This window comes from Hakea prostrata, chromosome 7, assembly GCF_041222555.1.
Source record: "Hakea prostrata isolate BN-2017 chromosome 7, UWA_Hpros_2, whole genome shotgun sequence".
NCBI lineage: Eukaryota > Viridiplantae > Streptophyta > Magnoliopsida > Proteales > Proteaceae > Hakea > Hakea prostrata.
In genome coordinates, this window is record NC_142606.1 from 10781942 (window position 1) to 10803806 (window position 21865).

Consider the following 21865-nt stretch of genomic DNA (forward strand, 5'->3'; position numbering starts at 1 on the left):
TGAGGTGCTGAGGCTGGAGACTGGACATACCTTTCAAAAGTTAAAACCAGAAATTTTCTATCAGAACCGTGACCTTCAACGATGTAGGCTGTAAACACAGTGGTGGACTATTAGTGGGATCATTAATCACTATTCTAGCCAATTTATTAAAAAATAAATCTTGTGCTGCACTATTAAGGGGATCACTAATCACTCTTTTAACTAATTTATTGAAAACAAAGATAATCGTATTGGGTGGAAGATTTTCCGGATCTGGATTTGTTAATTGGTGCTGCGGATGAGGAAGTGGTGGGTATGTCTCAATCTGGATTGGGTGGTCGATTCTTGATCCAATAAATAAGACATGCATGAAGCAACAGCGACAAATGAATCAAAACAAGTGAGACACCTGAACACAATTTCAGATCCTGCTGAGAAAAATATACAGCAGCAATACCTGTCAACAGATTACATTACCATTAAGCAACCATTAATCCACACAAGGGAACAACTTGTTCTCCCATCCTGTAAGGATAAATAACCATTCTGCTTCTCTCTCCCTATCCACAAGTTCCTGTCAGTCGGACAACCCAAGCCCAAGCCGTGGATTCTATCAAACTCTCATACGAAACAGCTCTTATTTACGTGAAATACTAACAGCTCTCAATTAGGCATATCTATAGACAGCAGGTCAAGCTAACACCACTCACTGTCACAAGTTATATTTACAGTTCAACCAAAGAACAAATCCATCTATAAAGCAAGAACGCCTCCAGATCTGAGTTTTTGAGTCAATGAGCGAGATGAATTAAGCTGGCTTCTGCCTCGCGTTGCCCAATGAGAAAGTTAGTAGAGGAACTAAAAAACTCCCACCAGGTACGCATGTCAACAAAAACTGCACTGCTTGCACAACTATTATGTTTTCCCTCACCTGTAACCTTATCTGCAGCTTGGAACTTCTTCACTCCATCCAGCAGCCAGCAACCGTCTCCGCATCATATCAGATCAAATGAACTTCCTCCAGGGCATTTCGGTAGGAAACATCTTCCCACCATAACTTGCTTACAGCCTTTACGCTGAAGATGTGTCTAGTATTAAGAGAATGCCTTTGGTCCCCTGATTCAAATCATTCTGTACCTCGAAGCCTTGGAAATTGCGGCAAACATGTACTCCAACAATGTAAGAGAGCACTTTACTGCAAATGATAATAGATAAAGCTCCCAACACCCAAATCAAGTGGCAACATTGATAGAAGATCTGCACAAGCGGAAGTTGCATTGATGAGATGGTTCCAAAAGAAAATCCTAGTTTCACAATGCTCAAGTACAGCTTCAGTACAACACAACTAAACCATAAATAGGCTAAACAATTACTTCAGTGACTAACAGTAGTGGGGACAGTCCAGTCAACCAATGCAGCTCAAATTTGCAGAAAATTTGATAGCCAACAGTAACAGACACAATGTCATCAAAATCCACAGATGGCAGGTTGGAACACTCAAATTGAACTTTTTCTGAGATATTCAGGTTAACAACCCCACAATATAAAATTTCAGAATTGCTATTAGTGGCAGATTCAATTACCAACATTGGCGAAAAATCAGATCAATTTATATATATATATATAAAGAACTTCAATTTGCACAAGGTCTAGAATCTAGGAACTAATTTGCTATCAGAATTGACAAATCACAGCAACTGAAACAATCACATATCTTCTGGGATGCCACCTCTGAACAGGGGTAAAGATATCCAGCTGGTGATGGTAGAGGCCCGGGACAAAATCATGCAGCTACTTTTGTTGTTGTTGTATTTTTTTTTTTGAAACCCTTTCACAAGAGGTGGAGGTGGGGGCTTAAGGTTGGATTGTTGTGGGGCTAGCAAATAATCATCTTACCCAAACAAAATCACCAATTGCCAGAAATGGAAGAAAGTAAAGCAAAAAACATATATAAAAATAGGGGAAATGTGGAAGTCTCAGGTTTGAACTTCAGTCCCTCCACACCTCCCCCACCCCCCCACCCCAAAAAAAAAAAATCCTCTGAGCCCCGAGTCCTTATGGCTGGTTTGATGATGACCAAAAACGGGAGGGGGGATCTACAGATCTCTCCACATACTATGCCATTATTACTGATTTCTTACATGTACTATGTCCAAATATACCCAGACCCTCTCTAGATAATTAATTATTACTGTTACACTGGTGTGATTGACATCCGTCTGTGACATGGCATAGTAGTGTGTGTTTTAATCTGCAAACTAACCCGAGGTGTAACATGCCACTTTTACTCTCCTACCTCCTCCTGCAACCTCTACCTTTAACTCCACCCCAACACACACCCCTGCTGCTGGTCCATCAACCCATCACGACCCTCTCTGCAACTCCCCACCCCCATCATTTATCCCTGTTGGGTAATACATAATGGTGGGCATTGGTGGCTTGATGGTTCACTACTTCCACACCAGGTGTCTGTTTAATGTCTGGATGAAATTCCAAACCCATAAACTATGACGATGCAGTCCTCAGTCACGACTGACAATGGCACTAGCACCCACCTTATCCTGATTCCGAGCTTCACAATTAACCACTAAAGAGTGCAATCTTTGGGTCCCAGAATAAAGGACATCTAATTCACAGAGATCTCCTCTCAAGTGTTGTCCTTTTGTCCATCTCCTGCTTTGCCATTCCCACCCGAGTCTAACAACAACCTAGCTGAATCAGAGAGAAATTTCTGTCTAAATATAAGGCCTAAGAACCAGAAAGATAACTGGAGGATCCAAAACCGTCAATGGCATCTGCTACAAGAAGACCAACGGCTTCATCAGACCTCCACTTTATACACCCTCAACAATCATACACAAGGCCTAAAACCCTTGTCAGCATTCAACTTTTCACTCCCAGAAATTCTTTGTTTTGCTTTACTGTTTCCCTGAGACTAGAATTCATTTCAAACTCTGTGGATGTCTCCACAGAAAACAAACCCATTTCCAGATAACAAGATTTAAACTCCTCTAACATTCTTAAACCGAGTCCTCTGAGGATTTGCAACCTGAATCAAAACCACATTCCCATTCTGTTCAGAGGGTTGTTCTAGATGTTGTCCCAGAAAAGCATGAAAGTAATAATATCCTTGAGGCTATTCATATTATCCATTCCTAACTAGCAGTCTTCCCTTCAAACCATTCGTTCATCGCTGAAGGTTTTTGGCTGTCTCCAACAGTGACCATATGGACCCCCTATCTACAAAAAAGGAAGCTATAAGTAATGTAACTATGAATCTCATGGAGAGTTCGATCCTGGCTCAGGCAATAGGTAAAATATTAATGCTTAAAGTCCAGACATAATACTCAATCCCAACATAATCTTTCATAGATTGATAATCTAGACCCAGCATCCTACTACAGCAACACAAGAAATACCTTGCATAATAGAACATATAGAAACCAACAAAGTCAGAATTCAGTACAGCCCAAAGAATCTCATGCCTCACAGCCACTGTTCTATAATATCAACTGAGAGAAAAGGGCAGTGGAGGAAAATCCCAAATTTCACTCGGTTGTAGCGTCTCCTCAAGATGATGGGAAAAAATGAGATGACAATCCAGAATCCACAGATAGTATCAGGGTTTATCACCTTATCTACAAAAACCAAGTTGGTGGAAACATAGGCCTGCCACAGAGGCTGATGAAAGACATGTTCCACGGCAGGAGAAAGGAGGCATATGTAACAGAGAAGGCACCAACAGCAGACACAGTTGCAGTGGTGGAAGAGGAAACATCGTAATGGATTTATTAGGTTGAGGGTCAAGAAGAGGGTTGTATTACAACGCAGTTTGTGATGTAAGTACAATTTGGGTGCAATTGGGGGAAATCCAAGGGGAGAAGGTAAAATTAATGCAAAGTACATGGGAAGGATCAGTAAATTTTCCCAAAAAATTAAGAGGAGACCCAGACATCACATGACAATTCAAAACATGATGACACTAGATGAGTTGAGAACTTGTAACTTTTTGAAGTCACATGATATGAAGTCACATGATATCCAGCCTTACTTTCTCGCGAAGCTGAGATATCCTGGTGGTTTCAACAGGTTTTGACAGATTTTCTTGTTTGAGACCCAGTTCTATTTTGATTCCTAGTTTTGAGTTTGAGTTCTATGACAGCCACGGCTATAGATTTAGTTGCAATTGCTCAATTGAGCCCAAATAAGTGGATCTTATTAGCATTGCCAAATCCTGATATAAAAATTCTAATTCAATCAGAATCTTCGAACACCCAATCCACCTGATTCAATATATGAAGCTCCATTCTAGTTGCTAGACATTCTTTAAAACAACTCAAGGACATCCTAAACTATTCAAGCTGTTGTTCAAGAAGCTTTTCAACAAACAGTTGATTGAATAATCCCCAACCACAATTCTTCTCCTAATCACTGAACCATAAAACCCTCACATCCCCCCCCCCCAAAAAAAAAAAAAAAAACTGGAAACCACTCAAAACCCTAAAAATCTCCATGGACCAAAACCAGCCATCAGAAGAGCCCATATTTGGTTGGAATCATCCCCAAACCAAATGGAAAACCTGATCCAAATAGAAACCTTTCTGACAATTAATCTGACAATTAAAATGCTAGATTACTCACAAGTTGTTCCAAACACCTGGAAACCCAACCCAAATTGGTAGCAATTTAATTGAACAATTTCTGACATAACCCTAGATTGGAAGGGATCAACAGAAGGCCAATGAACAAGCACTTGTATAAACCAACTTTGAAGTAGGGTGAGGACCCAACCTGAGGGTTAGGATAAAACACAAACTAGGTTTCGATGGTACCGTTATGACCAGTACATAATGGTAACTGATAAGTTTATCAATGAAGGTTTGGGGGTTTATGGATGATGTTCAAATGCTGAATTTGAATTTTCATCAAAATTAGGGTTTCTCTAGATTTTAAAAATTATGTTTAGAAAAAAATGAAAAACCTAAGTCAGATTGCCCCCAAATTCAAATACCTAGGGTTTTGGCTAAGTCACATTGCAACCAAATTCAAATACTAGTAACTGGCAAGTTCATCAATAAAGGTTTGGGGGTTTATGGATGAGGTTCAAATGTTGAATTTGAATTTTCGTCAAAATTAGGGTTTCTCTAGATTTTAAAAATTATATTAGAAAAAAAATGAAATTATAGGTTTTGGCTAAGTCAGATTGCAACCAAATTCAAATAGGCATGAAGCATGTGACCAAAATACAGTGACGCTTGGATGGCAGGACAAAAGTAATTTCGGTTTTATGGCAACAGCAGCTCAAGGGTCATTTGGATATTCAAGGCTTCTTCTTGTCAGACATGGATCAAAGGACAAGGTTGGTGTTACCAGAAACGGAACAATGATTAAAAATGAACCACAGATTCAATTGGTTCAACCAAAGCACTAAGAAAAACATTAGTATGAACTGCTATACAACTAGTAGTACTGATAAGGTTTATTGGGACACTTACCATTCAACACTTGAACCTCTCCTTGAAGATGTAGGACTGAAGATCTAAATCACTTTCTTCCACCATTAAAACTTAAAAGTAACCTTTACGTATAGACTACGCCACATTAACTAACTTAAACCCTAACACCAAACCATAGTTGTCAAGGCGTCGCTTAAGCGTCGCCTAGGCAACGTCTAGGCGTCCGGGCACCTTCGAGAGCCGCTCAAATCAGTGTCGCCTCATTTTCAGGCAATAAGGCGACCGCCTTGGGGTATGAAGCATTGCCTAGGCATTGCCTCAATAGCCTCAGACACCTTATACCCCAAGGCGTCCGCTTTTTTTTTTTTTTTTTCAAATCACATGAAAGATGCCAAATCGAAGGCATATATTGAATTACTTATTAGATTCCAATTGTAAAGAATCTATTGTTTGAACCTATATGCACATTTATAATGACGCTACATGTGATCAAATGTTAAAAAAAGAAAAAAAAATAAACAAACTCGAAAGATAATAAGCTTTTGACTCAAGTCTCACACTTACACTCTCACTCTAATCCCTAATCTCTTTCTCTCTTCCTCTCTTCCATTCCCGCGACGACACTCTGGCAAGTAGTGGCCAGCAACAGATGACTTCTTCTCTTCCTTTCTTCTTGCAACTTTTTATTTAGGACCTACTACGTGTGGTTTGTAGTATGTTGGATGACTTGAGGTAGGCTAATATTAGTTTTTTTATTATATAAGATATGATAGATTTGTAATGAATTGGAGTTAATGAAATGTACACTAAAAACTTCACTTAAAACGCCTCAACTGCCTCAAAAGCTCGAAGGGCACTTCATCGACTCATTGCCTCAACTAGCCTAAACCGCCTTGCATCGCCTCATCGCCGCAACAACTATGCATCAAACATTAACTTCCAATAAATCTTGACACTTATTTGACCTAAAACCCCATTGTTGACCTAACCGAATTTGAAAGTAGATAGCATATCCTTGTTACTGGCTTCCAGTTGGATTCCTTCCCATCTAGAACTCCATTTTGTAAAAACCCGGAAAAATAAAAATAAGAGAAGTGTAACCTATAGCAAGGATGACAAGAAAACAATAGGAATCATGTTGAGAGCATAGAAAAAAATTCAAGGGAAACTCAAGTTTCGACCAGATGAAAATGGGGAACCTAAGTGGGAAACTAGAAAATTTCGAGGAACTTAGGACTTTTTTAAAATTTTGAGTGGGACTCTGCACGTAAGCTAATTAGAGTATAAAGGACACATTGGCTGCATTTTGCTAAAAAAGTCAACGTAGATATGTCATTCAATGGACATAACATCAATGTAGAGTTGTCCAAGAAGTACACTATGAACTTGACTACTTACGTACATAACATTCAATATATAATCTCTAACTTCAAAACATAAAATACAAAGTAACTGACAAAAAAAGGAAAGTACAACTCAATGCAAAGAGGAGTGCCTCAGTGGATCCATCCTGTGAGCTAAGTAGTACTATGCATGTAACATCCTCTCCTCTAACCATCAAACATAGACATGCCATGACATTTTATGTCTATAGTTGTCAAGGTAATCGCTACTTGCAACTTTATAAGTCTAGTCATCAACATGCCTAAGATAAACAATCTAAGGGAATACGTAATTTGGATAATGGAGGGGGTATTTGTCATAGTATTTGGGGAAACATGAAGGAAATAAAAAAAAGTTAAAATTTTGGGAAAGCTCAAAACTTGCAAGAAAAAGTCTCAAGTTTCCACTAAATTTCCCATGTTCTGCACGAAATTTGGGATTTTTTTTCTCATGAACCAGCTGGTCCAGCTGGGTTGAACCAAGTTTCGACGAAATTTCGACGATTTCAATCGAAACTTGGGATTTTTTTTCGGTCCCTAGTTTTTTTTCGTTTTATGGTTAAGAGTAGCAAAGGAAAGAAAATCAGATGCCTCCCAAAACACAATTTCAGAACAGATATCCAAATTAACTACTTTTTTTATTCTAAGGTCCAGCCTCTTCTATGTTTCACAGAACCCTTTTTTTTCTTTTCTTTTTTTTTTTGTTTGGGAGGGGGGAGAAATTCAAATTGGACCGTTTCCTACAACTATTTGATTCAGTAACACAATCTAGGGCTCTTTAATCAGACTGAACTGACATGTAGAACTATCTTAAGGATAGAGGGAACCCCAAAAAAACAAACTAAAGAATTATCCAACAGGAAGTCTGTTGTTTACCTAACTGCCAATGCCACACATGAAGAAAAAAATGGAAGCATTACGAATGATACTGCCTCCAACCACCCCCCCCCCCCACAAAAAAAAAGAAAGAAAGAGGATAACCATGAATGCCAAAATGTAGTTATCAAGGCACTACCTTCACATTTTGGCTTCTCTGTTGGGGCTTAGGCGATTAGCACCTTACTAAAAGGTGCCTTGCACTGGATTTTGTTGGTATCAAATACATATCAACCCTCAGTTACTCCAGATATCATTTGAGAAGGATCAAAAACGAACCCCCCCAAGTTCAAGATAATATTCAACACATACGACCCCCAATAAAATTAAAAATTAAAATATTTTTGAATCCCCTACATTTGAATCCAATAAAAAAGGGTATTTTGAAAAAGGATAAAATGCCAATGAACACACCTCCAATAGAAAAGGTAATGTGAACCCGATCTTAGGGTTAGGGTTCCTAGGATGATTTCCCTAAAATTAAGGGTTCGCCCAGAATCTTCTAGCAAATAAAGGCCTTTGTCGAGCCAACTGTCAAATAGGACCTTGTTGATCAAAAGTTCCATCTGAAGGGATAAAACCTTCATCGTCCAGACATGAACTGAACTAGGTGATACAATTTAAAATCCTACAGGTGGAATGGGGATATATGGAGGGATAGTTAGGGGTTGTGAGAAAGGCAAAGAGATAAAATTGGGATCCTATGAGTTGATAGGGAAAAGATTAGGGTTTTACCAAATTCCCATGTGGAGACTTTGGATCATTATGGTAGGGTAAGAATTATCTCAAAATGATATGAATAAAACTGTGAAAAGGATCAACGATGTGAATCCCAATATTATGGTTAGAGTTTCTTGGTAAGATTCCATAAATTTTGGGTTTGACTAGAATCTTCCAGCAAATAGGTCTAAAGAATAAAGATGATATAGGATGAGTAGGGATCTCCAAGAATTTATGGGAAGCCCTAGGGACAAGTTAGGATTGTCGACAAGTCACCCAAAGGATCGTTTAAGATGTCAAAAATAATTATGAGACAACAACAACTACGGGAGGAAACAAATATGGGGTGGATAATATTGTTGAGTAAGGATGGATCCCAAATGTGGAAGTTATGGGTAAGCTATGGGGTTAACAAAATTATATAGACGGAGGGTTATTAGGTTTAAGGTTTAAAGAAAGGGATATGGGTTTAATTTGAAAAGAAAACAATAACTTTTCCATCTCTTTTCTTTTCTTTTCTTTCCTTTCTTTCTTCTTTTCTTTTCTTTCTTCCGCTTTCTTTCTTTCTGTTCTTCTGTTGCAGCAAATAAAAAGAGACAGAGACAGAAGGGCCAAGAGGGTTAGGAGAAAAGGGGGAGTATTGTAGGCAGGGGAGGGGTGGGAGAGTGCCTGAAGGGTCGTAGGGGGCTAGGGAGAGGATAGGGGTTTCGTAGGGGCCTGGGTATGCTGCTGCCTAGGTGCGGCAGTGAAGGTACCAGGCTGTTAGGGTTGCACAGAACCGGGGAAGGGCTTGCAGGGGTTGGGAAAGGTGGGGGAAGGGCAGGAAGAGGCTGTGAGTGAAGGGGAACGGGTGGGATAAGCTTGCAATTGTGGGGGAGAAGGAAGGGGGAAGGGGCTGGCTGCTGAAACTTACTTGCAATGAGTGCTAGACAGACTCACTGATCTTGAAGATGAAAGCTTGACTGAAAATCCGCCATGGCCCCATCAAACAGGAACCATGGCCCTCAAACACAATATTCTAATTCAAATAATCAGACTTAAAGAAATACAAAGAAAGAATAGGCTATTTATAGCCTACTAAAATACTCTAAACCTAAGTGGGATTCCTTTATAGATTAGGATCCCACCACATTAATCACAACCAACCAAATAACATAAGATCTAATGGACTCTGACACATGCTGAAATTGAAGTCAATTAATTGACACATGCTAATTAAAAAAATAAAGACCCACATGCTGGAATTAGAAATTAATTACTAAAGACACATGCTAAAATTAGAGAATTAATTAATCTAAGGGGGGAATAAGAACAAAGTTGTCCCCATGGTTCAGCCAGCCTAGGGAGGCTTCCCCCATGTGTGGGTTTTGGGCCCAAATTAGGATTTCAGCCAAGGGGAGATTTTTGGTTCACATCAATCAATCTAAAGTTAACGTAGGAAAGTTCTAATATCACAAAGCGAATGGGTTGGGATAATTTGGGAAAAGGGTAAAATTAGGATTTTATCAAAACCCAAGGTGGGATGATTTACTTGGTCATAGGATATCCAAAATCAGTATAGGCAGTCATAAAGAGATATAAGGCGTGCCAACGCAGAGCTGTTCTAGTGGTTGAAACCAACACCTATTAGTGAAGAGGTCGTGGGTTTGACTCTCGCTGAGGCATATTATTATCCCATCCCCCGGCTTAATAATGCCCCTCTGAACCAAAAAAAAAGAGAGATATAAGGCGTGTCAAGGATTCCTAGGAAGCCTGTGGTTGGGTATGAGAAGGATTAGGGATGATGAAAAAAAGGATCAATAAAGAGAAGGGAAGATTTCTTGGTAAGTTATTGGGCAATCTTTCTTCATCTTCCTCTTTCTTTTCTTTCTTTCTTCTCTTTTCTTTCTTATCATTTCTTTCTTTCTTAATTTCTTTTCTTTCTGGTTTTCAGATCTGCAGCAAGACTTGAAAGGGAAAGATGGGGCCGACAGAGAGATGGGGGAGGGGGTGCCGCAATGGTTAGGGGTGGGCCAGTATGCGGCCACAAGGGTTAGGGGAGGGCTTCAGGGAAGATCAAATGGGGTGGGAGGGGTTTATTGATGAACTGCAGGTAGGGGGAGTGGCAGTACTTACTTGACAGGGAAGGGATGCTGCTGTAGTTGTGGAAGACTGCTGAAGATGGAAGAAGAAAGCTGGAATTCTTCATGAAGATGTTGGTCTTGAATAATACTCTTAATTATTCAAACCGTGTCAACAAGGCCACGACCTAAACTCAAACTCCATTTTATTCAACAGTTAGGCTTGACTTTACAATGAAAAGACTTGGCTATTTACAGCCTTAGTTAATTTCCCAATTAGAGTTAGACTCAACTAGGACTCTAATTGGGAAATTAACTTAGACTTAACTAGAACTCTAGAACCAAAATCAACTAGGGTTTCCTCCATAAGTTAGGAGACCCTTTACAAATAGATAACAACCACAAAAAATAAAAGAACTTGACCTAAAATAAAAGACCTAATTATCATCAAGAGTCCTAGTTAAAAGAAAGACTCCCTATGACCCAACTACTTACTCAAATTAGGACTTTAAAACATGGATGGACTTTGAAGATTAAAACTAAAATTCTGGAATATAAATCAGCACCTAATTAGGCTAGAAAATTACCAAAATGCTCCCTTTTAGGGTTCAGCCAGCCCTAGGTGCGCCATCTTGATGGGGGTCTTGGGGCCCACTCCAAGGTTTTGGCCAGGGGGTGAACCCTTGTTCACATCTAAAGGATAATTTCAAAAAGGCTGAAATATAAATCACACAACCCATCCCCCACCCCCCGCCCCAGTGAGCAGGTTCAGGAACATAAACTGATTTTAAGCAGTAGATGGAAGTTTCAACTTTCAATTTCGGGATTATTCTCAAATCTGAAAATTACATAAATCTTAATATGATAAGATGTTGCTAACAACCAAAAGTGTGGTGATTTGCTTTGATAATTACAAAGGATTTTTGTCGAAGGCACTTTTAACAACATTTATGCACACTAAATAAGGTCTGATCAGAACACAACTCCATCAATATAGATCAAACTTTAAAAAATCCTGGATTAGTGCTCTATCTAGCACAAAACTCCCCCACACACCCCACCCTCCCCCATGGAAAAATAAAATCATATGACCAGTCAAAACTTGTTAGAGATTAACATAATTATATACAATACTGATAAGATAGCATGAGTCCCTAAATTTGATATATAAGTTCACTGCAGCAGATCATGCATGTAAGAAACTCTGCCAATCCTTTCTTCAGAAGTTTGACAATTTAAACTTCTAAACCGTTATGTGTCATGAAGGAATCCAGAAAAATAAACTTGCTAGGAAATAGGGCCCCTACCAATTTAAGAGCAACTATGAACCTGAACCTGACTTCAGAACCCAAACTTGCTTCTGCAGTGAATTTTGAAAATTTTGAGTCAGAGAATGAAAATTGCAACAGAACAATGTACCATAACAAATCTAACAAGGAAAAGATAGTTACAACAATTCCACAAACCTCATGAGAACCATAGCCAGAAGTGCCTCTTTTGGAGGACTTCCCCTCAGCAAGATGCATAGAGCCATCGACATCCTTTCCCCCATGTCCAGGTCCACGGCGACCAGCATGCCGATGCGATCCTGAGAAAATGTAGAAGGATGGGGTGTGCATTAAAAAACAGACACAATCAAAGACTATGTAAATTTCAAATATACAAACAAATTAGGTTTTTGACATCAAGAACCAAGTCTAACCATTCTCAACAGAAGAAAAATTGTTTCGCCCACTTCCAAGGGTCTTAACTTCAGATTTATTGGCAAAAATGACATCAGTTTTCACTTCTCCGTGACTGACTGGAATATCATAGGCAGATGAATTAGCACCACGTCCTATTCGGGAACTGTGAATAAATGCATCCTGATTACGATGTTTCCCAGCAGATACAGATTTATGACTAGAATCAGAGTCCTCTACATCATCTCCCACTTTACGAACCCCCTGAGTAATATGCAGGCCATCTAAAGAATCTGTCAGTAACTGTGTAGGCAGAGAAGAGGATGATGATAGGGACTCATCACTTGCATGTGATCCATCTGAACGACGAAGAGGAGTCCAAATTCCACGATCAGGTCTATCCTTATTCCTGGTACGCTTTTCCTGCTTTTCACTGGAAGAACCAAATCCATGGATGTCATTTCTGACAACCTTATCATCAAAAGACTTCTTTGTATCACCATCAGAACCATATGGGGTCTGTGAAACACTAGAAACATGATCCTTCAAAACTGAACGAATGTTCGAGGGACGAGGTGGTCGCTTGTCCTTCTCTACATTCATGGTCTGGATTTGCTGATCGGACTGGCCTGTTGCCAATAATTGACTCTGACGCGGTTCCTTGTTTGAAAGTATGCTTTTGATCACCCTACCACCAGCCTCACGACGCAGGTTCTGCATGGAAAGCATTTGACATGGTATAATACAACCACCCAAAAAAAAAAGAAGGAAAAAGCTAGGGATGCATATACAAGTCAGTGAACATGTCTAATTACCGAGAGATGTACACACCTAGATATTTTTGCTCATGTTTTAATGGCCTTATACAAGGACTTGAGAAAAATAACTTCCACCAGAATCTGAAAAGAAATAGATCTTCATAGGAAAAAAAGATAAAAAGGTTACCTGGTAGATTTCACGTTCTTTCCCTTTCAGCAGTACCTTTTTTTTTCCAATATCAGCTACAGCATTACCTCCTGATATTACCCCATCATTTGCACTGGCTGCAAATCCAGAAAATAAATGTATTATGTAGGACAGGAAATAACCATTCACTGAAAAAGATTGACAACAACGTAGACAACATTCCTACAGAGAACATTTTACTCCAACTCGAAACAGTAAAAAAAAAAATCAAATAGCTTGTGAAACAATCAAACTTGCATCCTTCTGAAACTCAAGATCAGGCCCTTGGATCAAGTTCATTTTCTGATATTCTATTCCCATATTGGAATGTGGCAATCTACTGATACATTGAAGTTTGAATCAAATTGAGATCCAGATGATGTTTTACTATTTGTTCTTAAATTTTGGCCCAAATGTAATCACTATGGCTTGGGATTTTGACAGAGTTTCTGAATCTAATCCCTTAAAGCTTCTACAAAAGAATGCAACTATAACTCAGCTCTATAATGTGAAAAGAAAAAAACCATGTCATTTTCACACAAATTACTCAAAATTCAGTTGTAAGGCCATACCACTTTCATCATCAAATACTTCTGCTCCAGAAGCAGATTTTTCCACAAGCTGTTGATCTTCTTGCCTACGCACTAAAATGTAAGTTGACTTGTCCTTGCCACTGTTGCTCTTTGCATTGTCCCTTAAAACATACTGCACAGACAACAGGATGGATGCGCAGGAAACACCATCACCATGAATCTTACTTGTGACTAAATCATGCAAATGTAATAGGCAAAACACAACCAAAGGTTGAGGGAGAACAATTTATAACAAAAACAGAAGGGGAAAAACAATAAAAGCAGAAAAAAGACCAGATATGGATGAGAAAACAAGGAGATGGTATATAATATCTACCAACACCTTGGATAAATAGGCATTTTACCACCCTAGCAAGCGGTTAGTAAAGCAAAACGTTATGAACTATAGTTAAAAAGTAATTCTCCTCAACTATTTCTTACACATAACTCAATGAACAAGGAGCAGATCAAAAAAGAATCCTTCTAAAACCGTTTATGCACTTCAGAAAAATCAGAACCAAGAATGTTATCATCCCTACGATTAGAAAACATAGCATTAAGGCTAAGTTTTTCTAATAAGCAGAGAAATAGACAACCCAGATACAATGTAGACACTAGACCATACCACAAACAGTTAGAGAACAGATTTTGAGCTACAACAGCTGTGCCTCTTGGTCGGCCCTGATTAGAATTATCAGTAAGACTAGCCATGTTGCATCTTGATTAAAAAGACAAAAATGAACTCCACAGATATGCCAAGCTCAATTACAGAATAAAGTAAATGAAGCCTAAAATAATCCCATTCACAGCAATTAGGACAACAGAAGATAATTAATCCCCTCAGGAAATAGTTTTAGGTCATTTCAATATAAGATCTGACAGTGCAGATATAAAATTTCCAAGAAATGGTGGCAGATAAATCTCAGACAATAATTGCTCCAGCTCTCACAAAAATACTTTCTGGGGTATGCCCAAAAAAAAAAACCAACTAGTTCTTCATTTGTATATAATAATGTGGAGACAAACAGATCACACTGTGGCTTTGAATAGGGAAAAACAGGATACACATACCATTGGAGTGGAGGCTCTTCTCTTCTCAGAACCTCGTTTTGCTGAGGATGAACTAGAACTGCCAGTTGATGCTCCTGATCTTCTACTAGGCTTTCCATTCGACGATGACCTCTGTCATATATGATGAGATAGAACTCAGGGAATGCTAAACTCGACAAAGTCGACAGTTTAATACACAGTATTTGAAAGAAGGTTACTAGTGATGTTATGTGCACAGTCAGCATGCCAGGGACCATACAGTATCATGATAAAACACCCAATCTTGAAAGCATTACAGTTCATGTCCTGCATATATCATCTATCATTCATCGCACAACATTTCAGAGGCATGACCCCTCAATCACAAAACTGATAACAGTCAGTGGGAGCTGAATGCTCCCATTCAACCCCAGTATGACCCAGTTCATTTAGTTGCAAGGTCAGTTGGACCCATGTGCCTAGTCAGTTCAAAGGCCAGGATACCTATCATTAACCCACAGAATAAAAAAAGTCATAGGTTAATTATTTTGTTTAAAATTAGGTCAATTATATCAAGAGTAATGGACCTTAATTAAATAGAACTTATCACACATTCATGCCTCGATACATTGATTAAATAATCCTTATCAAGTGCCTAATACACATAAGTAAACAGTCCTTATTAGGTTTGCATTTAGTATTAAGAGAACTATTTCAAATGTAGTTTCTTATTTGAGTATAGCTGGGGAAGTAAGTGAAAGGCTACAAATAAGGCACTGTGCATGTAATAGATTCAGATTTCTGTCTACAAATTAATATTAATAAAAAGTGTCTATCTCTGTCTATGTATGATTGCGAGATTATAGCTGCCACCGCATCAGAAGTAAGGTACTTCCAAATGATCAATTAAGCAAAACCTAGGGATTTTAATTGAAGGATCTCCTTTGGCAGTGCTTGCAGCTTGCCCCCACTTCTGTCCATCATCTCAATCCATTACAGGATTGATGTTACAGGTAAGTAACAAGTCAGCAGATTCTCCATTCCCACTTCCACTCTTTTAATTTCTATTTTAAAAACCCTGACACATTTGATCACTTTTCCATCTTGAAAAACCCTAAATCCATATCCTCCCATCCCTCCATCAGAATTACACCCCATTATCCCTCTACCTTGATTGACACTTGATTCCAAACTCCAATTGCAGATGTTTTCATCCCTACAAAACACTAATTCCTCTCTGCCCTATATTCTGAAACCCTAGTCTTAAAACCTTAATCCTAATCCTAAATATGTAATCCTAACCCTAGACCTTTTCAAGCCCGAATACGAGGTCCTTGATACCCTAGCCCTACTTCCAGCATCCAAGGGTAAATAGACCAGCGTTCAGGAATCTAAAATATTCAGACACAGGGGATGTAATCAGGTGCTTTAACAATATACAGAGGCCTGCATCAGTTCTGACCAAATCCCTCTAAACCCTAATTCTTCCTACTGTCATCCATCTAAAGGTCTTGCATTTCTGGTCCTCATTCGCTTGAGCTTACAATACTCCTTCTAACTTGAACCTTGGAAAATGCATACTTAACAAATCTGCCTCCTGCACTAGAAAGCAACATAAGTGATACATCCAGGAAGCGCCAGTCAATACAGAAAGCAAAGCTGGAGCCCAGGCATTATTATATCCCATAAATAGAAAGGAGGCATTCATCACATGCACACACGCTCATACAATTCTTTAGGTTCCGCATTTTGCTCGAGTTCTTGATTGCCTGCATAATACTGAAAGACAATTGAAATTTTAAGAATTAAATAATATACCTGAGATCCACTCTTAGCAGCTCTTTTCTGACGAACATAATCCATCAGAGGTGTAACAATGGGAGACTCTTTTGCAGCACCTGGAGACCCCATAAAATGGAAATAGTATTGAATGAACCCTAATGTGAATATCTCTTTGCACTATTTTATTTTCATTAGAATAATTTCCAAGATAATGTTTTGGCTCACCTTTAAACTATGAACAAATTTAACTTTCAGAAAGCAAATATTAAAAAATAAAATATATAAAAAAGGTATATTATGTGAACATTGACCTGCTCGCTCTGCTTCTCTTCTTTCCAGTTGGATTTCCGCACTAGGGAGATTCTCAACAGGCTTCGAGATAAGCTCAAGGAATTCCAGATACTCAGGATCTATAAATTCATGAAACAACTGTTCATGATTAAAACAGAAAACATCTGAAACATATTAAGAGCAAGAAACTGACCCACTTAAATTAAGATTTCCATTATGGATACATGAACGGATGAATGTTAAAAAACACCTTTGGAAATGGTTCCTTCACGAACATCTTTTTTAGACCAAGACTTTGGAACACGCTGTGAAGGGGCATATTCTACTGTGGTTTTAAACTGAGTACCTGGGGGGAAAAAGAAGAAGAAAAAAATCAACTTGTAGCATGACAATACATTGAACATAACGACCGAGACATTTAATCAGGCATACACCCATGAAATAAGATGGCATATAGACTTAAATCCATTCACAATTTGAGGGAATCGTGTGATAAAAATTCAAATTAATCACAAAGGAGAAACATCATAGTTGTTCAAGGATTTACCCTTCTCATTAACAAACACATGTCCATCAAAGAACTCAGCGAACTCAACCACATCTTCTGGCCGCTTAAAATCAATATAGGCTCGAGAATATCTCGGATTCTTCTGGCTGCAAAATCAATTTTTGCGAAACCTCAGTGAGTCTGAAAAACAAAGGTCCAAGTCCTACTCTCCAACTACCATGTTCTTTCACTGCAAAATGCAATGACACACTCCGGCAGAATGTGATAGCCAATAGTTCCTCTGTAGTGTGAATTATAACTGTCAATAAAGAGTTAGTATGTGGATGGCCCTCAGCGCAATAGTAATCAATGATGGCCAGTTTAAGTGGATAGACAGCTTCTCTGTGAAGAAGTGGTAAGGCTGTGTACCTTATGAACCTCCCTAGGCGCCAAAGTAGGCTGTTACCTAACGACCCTCCCTAGACCCCAAAGTTGTATGAGCCTCGTGCACAGGGAACACTTTTTTTAAAATAAGGGTACTTCCATAAGTTCATAATAACACTTCAAATCCTTAGAGAACAGATCAATTGGAGCAATTTGCAAATTAATTGGGCGACTAAAGTGTTGAAATTAAAGTGTCTGATCAGTTCTGCTACAGAACCCCTCACTGCTATCTTCAACACGGTTCTTCGATATTATAATGGTGAAACAACCATCAGAATAGCCAACACAAAAGAAATCTCCTCCCCAAACCCATAGAATAAATACATAAAACAAATGCCACATAAACCCAAATACCTGTGATCAAACCCCGAAAAAACGGAGGATAAGTGAAAGTGAAACCCTAACCTGTTCTTCCCGGGACGGAAACAAAACCACTTGTACCGACCAGCGAAGTGGTCATCGATTTGTTCCATGAGCGCCGACTGGGACAGCATCGGAGGCAAGTGCCGCAGCACCACCTTCGTTCGATCGGACGGATCCTTCATGCGAGAAATTTCACCTTACACCTTGAACCACGATTGAAACTAAAAAGGGAAAAATTTTGCGGATTAGATGCTTCAAATTCTAATCAAACTCTGATTTCTCCTTGAAATTATATCTACCTAGAGGGTTTTCGGAATCGATTATGTGATACTTTTGCCCTAACTTTCGGATTTGATGCATGGAGGCGAATAGTCGATATCAGTGAGAGATTTAATGTGAGAGGAAAATTAACGAAAGAGGAAGAGAAAGAAAAATAAGTTTCGAGGTTGAAAGGATTTTGTGTTTATTATTACCATCGGAGACGAAGCAGGGGGTGCGCATTACGCATACGGCATACTGCGTCTTGGGGCAACGAACGTATTAGAATTGATAACGAGTCTCACTTTGCATGGACAGACTTGGACTCGGCTGACCTTTAATAGGCCAGGAAGGTTCAGTGCCGACTCGTCCGAGTCTGAATCGAACACCTCGACTCTCTTTTTTTTTTTTTAGGTAAAAATAGTGTGATCAACTGTAGACTTTATTCTAAGTATATACGGTAGTTTCTTGCCAAAAAGAAAATTAATAAATATCCAATATATTTTCCTTTTGGGCTATGTTTGGTAGCCAATAATAGAAAATAACAGAAAATAAAACTCTAAAAGATACAAATACAGTGATGACGCATTGTTTGTCTAATGGGTCTCTTACTTCTCAATTTTCAAATATTTTTTTTTAATTAGTGTATATGATTTTAATACTGGTGATCAAAGTTGCAGAATTTAATATTAGTATGACAATTTCACTCTCCTTCTCTTAAATATTTAAATGTTTGTCTTTACACTGAGAAATTGGTCAATTCAAGTTTGGTGAGATGAAATTTAAACTTAGGATTATATAATGACCGTTTTGCAGCCTTTTTTGTTTATAATCAATGTCTAAAGTTTAAACGAGAGGTTTCTATATATATATTTTTTGTACAAAGGGGTTTTATTAAGCTCGGAGATGGGGATATTAATATGTTGGAGTTTCTATCTTTAGGGAGTCATTTTTGTCCAGATCTACAATAATAACTATTTATTCACGACATTAGTGTGAACATAATGTCAAATCATGTTTTATAAAATAAAATAAAAATCTTATCTTAATGTAAATGTGCATGTTTCTTTATTCTACTCAGCAGGGTTTGGATATCTCTATCCTAATAAATACATAATTGTGCTTCTCTCATACCATATCATGTCATACTCATAAGGGAGGCACACTTATGATATGCTTTATCAATGCTCAATGCTCAAAGATGGATCCCTACTCCTACCATGTAATGAAGACATATGAAATAAGCATAATTCGAGGTAGGGGGTCCAACTCTACGAGCATAGCTTTATTTTTTTATAATTTGTTCACTTTTATTTTATTTTTTGGTTTGGGTAATAATTTCAACATAGGGTTTGAATATATGATGTTTTGATTGACATACACTTACTAATTGGAGATAGCAACATTTTTATGTATTTGTTTTAATTTAAGGGTAAAAAATTAACATTTGAATCGAGGCAACACAAAATTTTGTCAGAGCAAACATGATAAATATAGGCGAGTGGATTAGGGCCAAGGTCCAACATATTGCTCTATGTCGCTGTGTTGGACCGTGGTGACACGGCGATTCGGGCAACATGGAGCGACATGTCGCTAGACATTTTGGTAAAATCGATGTCAACAAAATGAGATAATATCGACGACAAAAACCATTTTCATTGCCGTCATCATCAAGAAGACCTTCCTCTTCGATTGCATCGAAGGGTTCTTTCCAATGCTTTTGACTTTTCCGATGGCCTCCACGGCCAGCTTCAGTGGATAAAACTTTGCCGAAGCTTGGCTTATGAGAAAACAAGAGAAGGAGCAGAGACAATTTCAGAGATGGTGAAACATGCAAAGGATGTGGCTTATGAGAAAGCATAGAAGGCGGCAGAGACTGCGGAGGAGCAATTGAAGTGGGATAAAGAGAAAGCCAAGGGAGGTTATGATACTGCCAGGAAACAAAGCGGGGAGGCAATAGAGAATGCCAATGAAACCATATCTTCAAAATATGATACAGGGAAGTAGAAATCACATAAGCAAGTTAGAGACGAGGAGCTTTAAAGAACTGAAAAAGAAAGAAACAAGTGTCTTCCTGTCTAAGAATAAATTTGTTTTGTTTCCTTTTTTTAGGGTTTTGACGACAAAAACCCTTTTCGTTGCCATCATCATCAAGGAGACCTTCCTCATCGATTGCATCGAAGGGTTCTTTCCAATGCTTTTGACTTTTCCGATGACCTCCACGGCCAACTTCAGTGGATAAAACTTTGCCGAAGCTTGGCTTGAGAAAACCAGAGAAGCGACTTGTGGAAGACTCTCTGGAATGGCGACCAACGGATGAGTGGGAATGAGGAGGTGAACCCATGGGGCTAATCACTAGCATTGAATGAATAGAACCATTCGTCTTCTCTCCATCGTGCAAATCTCTAGATGGGCTTCGCATAATACACCGGCCGGTTCCTCGGCGGAGACCTCGTTGGAGATGATGTTACCATACATTTTGGTAAAATCTCGACCGTTATATCGCCGGCGATATATCGCCGTTGCCGACTTTTGGTAAAATTGGTGTCGCTGGGGGGGTTTCATGTCGCCCCCCGCGACATGGCGAAAAATCGCCCTGTGTCGGCGATTTAGGAACCGTGATTAGGGCATATATTACATGAAGATTCGTCAATAAAAAAATCCTGTGTCTTCTTGTTGATGGTTTATCATCATATGATTGCTCAATTGGCAAAAACAGTTACTTGTTACCAAAGAGGTAACGAATTCGTTGACTCTCAAACTAAGAGGGGGTTTGATATATTTATTAGGTAATAGGGGAGATAAGTGACATCATTCAACTAATAAGCGGTTTAAGTCGATTTAGTCAACTTTTAAAGGGAAAAGATAAATGATATCTACTTCCTACTTCATAACAAAATAAATAAATAAAAAAGAAAGAAAGAAAGAGAAAGAGAGAGGGGTAAAACCAAAAGATAATTTTTCAACATCACTTTATGAGTTATTCAATTTGTCAAACTGACCTCCTATTATTTATACACTTAGTCTCACTTAGTTATGACAATACATTAATTTCAAAGTAGGTTGTTTTTTTTTTTTTTTTTTTTTTGTGGGTAATAATTTCAACATAGGGTTTGAATATATGATGTTTTAATTGAGGTACACTTACTAACTAGAGTAGTAGCATTTATATGTATTTATTTTGAATTAAGGGTAAAAAATTAGCATTCAAATCAAGGCAACCCAAAAGAATTTGTGAGTGAACATGAGAAATATAGGTGAGCGGATTAGGGCATGTATTACATGAAGATCCGTCAATAAGAAAAGCCTGTGTCTTCTTGTTGATGGTTTATCATCAAATATGTGTTCAATTTGCAAAAACCAATACCTCTTATTCAAAGAGGTAATGAGTTTGTTGACTTCGTAACTAAGAGGGGGTTTGATACTTTTACTACGTAATAGGGGAGGTAAGTGACATTATTCAATTAAGAAGCGGCCTAAGTCAACTTAGTCAAAAAAGGGTAAAAGCAAAAGAAAAATTTTCAACACCACCTTTTAAG

The 21865-nt window shown here is 38.5% G+C and overlaps 1 protein-coding gene across 3 annotated transcripts; it reads right to left on the bottom strand.

Moving 5' to 3' along the window:
• Nucleotides 1-131: 131 nt before the first annotated feature.
• LOC149009695 (regulator of nonsense transcripts UPF3-like) lies at nt 132-18625 on the bottom strand. Of its 3 annotated transcripts, none has more exons than XM_089164204.1 (13): nt 18542-18625; nt 18111-18289; nt 17322-17428; nt 17025-17120; nt 16795-16893; nt 16520-16599; nt 14744-14854; nt 13673-13805; nt 13101-13198; nt 12176-12869; nt 11940-12061; nt 11781-11833; nt 132-1236 (listed from the first exon to the last, which is right to left on the bottom strand). In XM_089164204.1, the coding sequence occupies exons 2-12, from the start codon at nt 18248-18250 to the stop codon at nt 11795-11797; spliced, it is 1719 nt and encodes a 572-aa protein (XP_089020330.1). In that variant the 5' UTR covers nt 18251-18289; nt 18542-18625; the 3' UTR covers nt 132-1236; nt 11781-11794. The 3 variants fall into 3 exon arrangements, with proteins under 3 accessions (XP_089020330.1, XP_089020329.1, XP_089020331.1); XM_089164203.1 differs by lacking the exon at nt 18542-18625 and adding an exon at nt 18368-18525; XM_089164205.1 differs by lacking the exons at nt 18111-18289; nt 18542-18625 and having other exon boundaries at nt 16795-16912; nt 17322-17409.
• Nucleotides 18626-21865: the final 3240 nt, after the last annotated feature.